Source organism: Chanos chanos, chromosome 7 (genome assembly GCF_902362185.1).
Source record: "Chanos chanos chromosome 7, fChaCha1.1, whole genome shotgun sequence".
In the NCBI taxonomy this organism is placed as follows: domain Eukaryota; kingdom Metazoa; phylum Chordata; class Actinopteri; order Gonorynchiformes; family Chanidae; genus Chanos; species Chanos chanos.
Window position 1 is genome coordinate 12,954,351 of NC_044501.1, and position 6,704 is coordinate 12,961,054.

A 6,704-nucleotide genomic window follows, 5' to 3' on the forward strand; every position below is an offset into this window, starting at 1 on the left:
CGAGATGTGTTCTGTAGGAGGGGTCGACAACAGGCCATATGTAACTAAAGACGGTGCCTCATACATAACTTTTTAAACGAGTTGTGGCTCTTATTAGTTGTCAGGAGTTGCTGGGAGTGCGTTGCAAAGAGCGCTACTATTAATCACAATGATGTCTCGAACCGTGATATTAAAGTTAATTTGACAGTGAAATGGAACAGATTCATTGTGCGACACTACCAGAATATTTTTTTTCTTACGCTTCTGTGACGACGTCGAGAGTCAAGACTTTAAATTATTTTTAAACAGTGGTTGGATATCATAATTTCATTTTGTGCGGCAACTGGAAGCAGGTAACTTCTATTTTCACTCTCACTTAACAATGATAGGCTCTTTTTAAACAACTCCAAACAATAATTTGAGTCGAGGTAGTTATTAGAGCGCCACTTCACCGATACCGATGGGACTCAACAGGTTAACTATCTTTATAGGCTAGCAGTTGCCGTAGTTAATAGACTACTGCTCGTATTGTTTAAAAACGTTATCAAAATTATTTCATTATTGGTTTTCATCTTCACAATTACTATTCTTCATAATCTTTTTTTTCTTTCTACAACATATCAGAAAATGGCAAGGATCACGTTCATATTGTGTCATCTGGTTCTCCTCACGGGACATTTCCTTCTGGTTTGCGCTCAAGTCAAAGATTCCAGTCAGAGACAACATTCCCACGACGCGCCCTCGGGACCGGCGTCTCCCACTTTTAAACCTGGAGGCAGCAAGGACAGTTTCATGAATTACAATGTCTCCATTCCGCGGCGGCCCAGAATCTTGCCACCTATGTGCACAGGACCTACAGAAATCAGGGACACTTTCAAATACATCAATACAGTGGTGTCTTGTCTCGTGTTTGTGGTTGGAATTATCGGTAACTCTACGTTGCTTAGAATCATCTATAAAAATAAATGCATGAGGAACGGCCCTAATATCCTAATCGCGAGCCTGGCATTGGGCGACCTGTTGCATATCGTCATAGACATTCCTATTAACGTGTATAAGGTGAGTCCAAGCAGAATACATATAAAGTTCTTCCTCACTCAAGTATTACTATTGTAATTAGATAAATTAATTTAATCATTTCAGTTCTGAAGCCTCATTGATTGCTTTTTTTTTTTAAATTGATTTTAAGATCTGCTGTCATTCTTATTTGTGGAAGCAGAGTGTAATGTTAATGGTAATAACAGTAGTAACCAATGGGTTGCAATAATCTCTTTCTTTCTTTCTTTCTTTCTTTCTTTCTTTCTTTCTTTCTTTCTTTCTTTCTTTCTTTTTTCCTTCCTTCCCTCCTTTCTGTCTTTCTTTCTTTTTGAATCTTTTTAACCAAGCACTCAAACTGTTGGATTCAGCGATACATGTTTTGTTTAATACCAGTTATACAACCCCCCCCCCCCCCCAACCCTGATTAAGAGACCTGGGATACATTTAATTCTTACAATGCTGGCAATGTTCATGTTATACATGGCTGCACACAGGCCCATGTGCTTTGTTTAAAAGAAATTGTAAGAACAGTGATTTATGGTTTAAGAGACGAAGACGGTCCTCCCAATTTCAAATCCCAGTGTTTCCTTATTCTGCTCTAAATCTTTCAGAATGTAAGGCCTCCCATGCCTTTCCTGGTCCACATTGGCTCTGACTTTTTCTCTTTTTCTTTCTTTTTTTTTTTTTTTTACCATAGATAGGGGTGTTATTACACATGTGTGGAGTGAAGAAGCCAGCTGAATGTTTGCTTAAACTTTTCATGGTCGGATGATTAGATGCATTCTTGAGGATTCCCCTCATTTTGCTGAAATATCTGCACATGTTTCTAATAGGTACTGAGGAAGCATGAGCTCTCCCTAAGTAGCCATTCTATTGCAATTATAAACCATTGTTGTACCACATTAGACTCTTCAAATAAATGCCCTTCAAATAAAGCAAGGGTATGCAGTAAAAAGAATTTTTATCATATAGATAGAATTTTACAGTGTGGATTTTATAAAGCTATTTGGCAATACGTTTTCTGCCAAAGGGTTAGTGTCCGTTTTCTCACAGCCAATGTTCTTATAACAGCCTATCTTTCACTGTTCGTGGTTCTGTTTCCTGCTGTGGTCGGGTAAGTCCTTAAGCGCGTATGATACGGACACAAATCCAGAAGTCATTTTTCAAGTAAGCTCAGTAAATCTGTGATGCTTACAATACACATATGCGCTATCAAAGCCACTTAGGGCTCATGCTTCCTCTTGAAATGTGATTGTGATGTCTTGGCAGGTTTAAAAACACATTTTTTCATCGCACGATATTTTAGCCTTTCACGTCTGCTCCATCATCATGTTCTTTGTAGCCAGGCTAATAAACTTTCAGAAAACTAAAGATGGCTTTTATGAAGTTTTTAGAAAACACTGACAATTCTATTCAGAGGTGTATCCTCAGTACAAAAGATGTGACCTTTTCCATATGGTATATGCCACAGTGTATGTTATGTACTAACAGTTTGCCGTTTCATTTAGCTCTTAGCTGAGGACTGGCCATTCGGCGTTGGAATATGCAAACTGGTCCCCTTTGTACAGAAGGCATCTGTTGGAATCACAGTGTTGAGTTTATGCGCGTTAAGCATTGACAGGTGCGATTCTGTTTTCTCAGTTTTTCAAATGTTTTGCTTTGTCTGATGTGTAACAGCCAACTCAGAAGGTGTCTGGAAAAAAGCTGGGTGTCAAATAACAGGCATTCAGAATCTCAGATTTTTTGCAGGTTATTTGATATAGTTCTTCAGTATCCACAGTTCTGTTTCCCATAATGCACCAGACTGCATCAAAAAGATTATTTTAAAATTCTGTCAAAGCACCTACAGTGTTGTTGTTGTTTTTTTTTTTTTTGGACCATAACGGGTTCATCCTCAACCCCGTTATTGTCCATTTTGAGACTGATAGACACTTTCATGTCATAATCAGCCTCAGTGCTTATCCACAGTTCTTCTGCGACGCCGCCTTTTCCCCCCCAGGTACCGAGCGGTAGCTTCTTGGAACCGCATCAAAGGCATCGGCGTGCCCAAGTGGACAGCCATCGAGATTACTCTGATATGGGTCATCTCCATTTTACTGGCAGTTCCCGAGGCCGTCGGCTTTGGTATCTTTCCAATGGAGTACAAAGGGGAACACCTGCGCATCTGCTTGTTGCTGCCCAAGCAGGAGAGCAAAGCCATGCAAGTGAGGCCCATCCCTTTCACACTTCAAGTGTTTCACATACTGTCTGTGTACTAGACAGTGTTTGAACATTCATACAAGCATGCATGCACGCACACAGATACACACACACACCCTCTCAGGCATGCAGCCACGCACACACACACACGCGCGCACATGCACACATGCACACACACACAATGCGGCTGGAGCTAAGCATTTATTTTTGGGACAATTATAGCGTGGGCATTTGGACATTGTGATATATGTTAATAAACTGCTCATTTTGGTGTTATGATAGATACATCACTTATGCCAAAGTGTTTCCTTTTGTATTTTTCTGCTACACTCCAAAACTCCTTTTTTGGCCGTATTACTTTATTTCAACATTTGACCACAAAATTCTTAAAATTAAAGGATGAATATGAAAGTTTAGTATGTCAGTATGTAGTGTGACATTAACGGCTGGAAATTTCCATTGAATAGAAGTACTGTTCAGCTAATGTTCAAATAGCATGACACAGTAAACCATAATGCGATTGTGTCATCTTTCTCCAGTTTTACAAATCGGCCAAAGACTGGTGGCTTTTCAGTTTTTATTTCTGTATGCCACTGGCCTGCACTGCCGTATTTTACACACTCATGACCTGTGAGATGCTGCGAAAGAAGAACGGGATGCAGATTGCTCTTAGCGACCACCTGAAACAGGTCAGTGGTTTCCACCTCTGTTTCACCTGTATCCTCAAAGCAGCATTAAACGGTGAAATGTTAGCTTGTCACGCGCCTATCGGTCCTCAAATCACTATTACAAGACATGTCAGCACCATATCAGTTCATCAGCAGAGCTGCACGTAGCTCCTTCAGAGCTGCTACTCAGAGCTAGCCTCAGTCCTGTTCAAACTCATCCATTCCATCTGAGGAGCCCCTAAAGAATTAAATTTTTTATGTTTTGTGCTGAAATAAAATTCTGTGCAAGCAGTTAATCTTGAGGAGACTGGCAGCAGACCGCTAATATCTTGAACTGCTTATGCTAACGCGAGAAGCTGGAGAGTCCAATTTGTGATTTTTGTCTTTAGAGGCGAGAAGTGGCCAAGACTGTGTTCTGTCTGGTACTGGTTTTTGCCTTGTGCTGGCTGCCTCTGCATCTCAGTCGGATTCTCAAACTAACCATATACGATGAGAGGGATCCTAACCGCTGTGAACTTCTGAGGTAAAGCAAGAGCAACCTTCCTCTACAGTCTTCTGACTGTCTGAGCACCATGGAAGACATGTCTGTGCATGTTAAAAGCAGTTAGACTATTGTAACGTATTCTCATGAATGGAGTCTTTTTTATGTACCTATAAATCAGTGTCGGTATCAGTTTCATTGATTTGTATGTGGAAAATAGGGTAGAGGTCAAAGTCTGGAATTACAGGGTTTTGTGCCTCTCTGTTGATTTTTGCTTTGTGTGTGTGTGTGTGTGTGTGTGTGTGTGTGTGCACATTTAGTTTCTTCCTGGTCCTTGACTACATTGGGATCAACATGGCTTCAGTGAACTCATGTATCAATCCAATTGCCCTCTACATGGTCAGCAAACGTTTCAAAAGCTGCTTCAGGGTAAGAATGGCTAAAAATATTCTACATGTTTTGTTTTTTAATTTTGTTTTTTCTATAATGCCTTTTAAATGTGATCTAGAGAGAGAGAGAGAGAGAGAGAGAGAGAGAGGAAAAAAGATTTGTTGAACATTTTGTTTCCTTGGCTTTAATGTGAAAATAATAATCATCTGGTAGTGTCATCATAGCTTAAAATAAATCAGATTCAGTAAAATATAGGTCATTTCTGCATAGTGTTCACATCATGATAAGTAAAACATAATGTGCTTTGGACCAGAATCACACAGCAAAAATTCTCCGCCATTTTAATATTTTACGCTGACTGGCCAGCACCTGTTTATAGTTGTGCAGGTATGCTCTCTACAAAGCATTGTAACACAGCCAGCAATTTTTCAGTCTCAAGACTCAGAACATTCATAAGCGAGCAGCAAGCCAATGACTGTTTTTTTTTCTTTGGGGGGGGGAGGTGTTAGCTATTGTCTGTGAGGGCTTGTCTTCAAGTAGTATCAAACATGAACCCATCAGTTAAAATCACTGTTTTTTTTTGTTTTGTTTTGTTTCTTTCATTCAAATTCATGTTCCCTTTGTGTGAAAATGCAAATTTTCCCTGTATTCAATTTTTTAAGCATAAACTATTGCCTTTGAAATCTGTCCTCATATTTCAACTGATGTAAAGTCCGTCTCTCTCTCTCTCTCTCTCTCTCTCTCTCTCTCTCTCTCTCTCTCCCTTTTTTTTCTTATATTGCCCAGTCTTGTCTGTGTTGCTGGTGCCTGCCCCCCGAGATGTTGGCCATGGATGAAAAACAGTCCTGCATGAAGCTTCGGGTTACGGAGAGAGTCTCTGAGCAAAGCTCTCGTGCTACAAACAAGTACACGTCCACCTAATTTCTCAAATTGGCTCTCCCGGAGCAACTCACCATCCATATCTTGAAATTAGCCTTTGAAGTTAATTTGAACCTGTGATGCTACATCAAAGTCTGATCTTTACTGACTTGGAATCACAAGACAAAATACACTTTTTTTTTTGTCTTGGTACACAAAACGTGTGTACTTTTTTTTTTTTTTTTTACGCAGTGAACTTTTAAAAAGAAACTGTCCTTGACAGGAACAGATGTTGCCAAAGGAGTCATGGATCTGACGCATCAAACTTAGGTTTTGATTTATCGGTCGTTTCCGGGGTTTTGTTTTTTTTTGGCCGTATACCTGAAGTGAATGATCAAAAATGATTGCCAGAAGAGACTGACAGATTAACTTGATTTAGAAGGACGTTGTGAGAATAAATAACATAAACTATGTTAAAACTATGCTAGATATACATTTTGTGAGAGTTTACCTTTGCTTGGCATATACACATATGTGTGGGTTGCAGAATTAGACTGAAGAGTCAGGACTGTTGCCATCCAGCGCGATTAAATCCACCCTTCAGTGGTGTCAGAAGCACTCTTTCTCAAAGACTATTCCAAATGCTGCGCTTATACGCTACGACTTTTGTGCTCTCTCCAATTGGATTACTGTCACCTCAGATTATGTCAGACTTCTTTTACCTTACATTGATACAAGCTCTCTTGCTTGCAAAATTAGTAATCACCTTCAGTAGAGCTGCCTATTGTTTGCCAGTGCAAATGTGCCACTGTCTAGATTTTCTTTTTCTTTCTTTCTTTTTTTTTTTTTACTTCAGTCCTGTACATTAACTGGTGTTGTTTATTGTAACTCGTTACTATAATGTAGCATAATGAAACATTTGCCCGTTATAATGAGGCAATCTAATAGAATGGTAGACTGCACTTACTGAGGTGCTTGAATTGCACCACATTGTGGGGGCCTTTGGACCACAACCCCTTTGAATGTTTTTGTCTAAAGGCTATGTCTCTGTCAGCAGAAGGGGGGGAAACTGCCTTGCATCTTGGATGGCT

General features: G+C 39.8%; 1 protein-coding gene across 1 annotated transcript; it reads left to right on the forward strand.

Annotated features, from left to right (window-relative positions):
* The first annotated feature begins 606 nt into the window (after window positions 1-606).
* On the forward strand, window positions 607-5,676 carry ednrba (endothelin receptor Ba). The gene is made up of 7 exons (XM_030778970.1): window positions 607-1,038; window positions 2,526-2,638; window positions 3,017-3,221; window positions 3,756-3,905; window positions 4,274-4,407; window positions 4,686-4,794; window positions 5,542-5,676. The coding sequence occupies exons 1-7, from the start codon at window positions 607-609 to the stop codon at window positions 5,674-5,676; spliced, it is 1,278 nt and encodes a 425-aa protein (XP_030634830.1).
* The last annotated feature ends 1,028 nt before the right edge of the window (window positions 5,677-6,704 follow it).

What these genes read in the sequence shown, in the direction of transcription:
- ednrba (XM_030778970.1), top strand. Translation starts at nt 607, where the DNA reads ATGGCAAGGATCACGTTCATATTGTGTCATCTGGTTCTCCTCACGGGA. An exon ending in AGGAGAGCAAAGCCATGCAA is followed by an intron (nt 3,222 to 3,755) that starts GTGAGGCCCATC and finishes ATCTTTCTCCAG; the next exon opens with TTTTACAAATCGGCCAAAGA. An exon ending in AACCGCTGTGAACTTCTGAG is followed by an intron (nt 4,408 to 4,685) that starts GTAAAGCAAGAG and finishes GTGCACATTTAG; the next exon opens with TTTCTTCCTGGTCCTTGACT.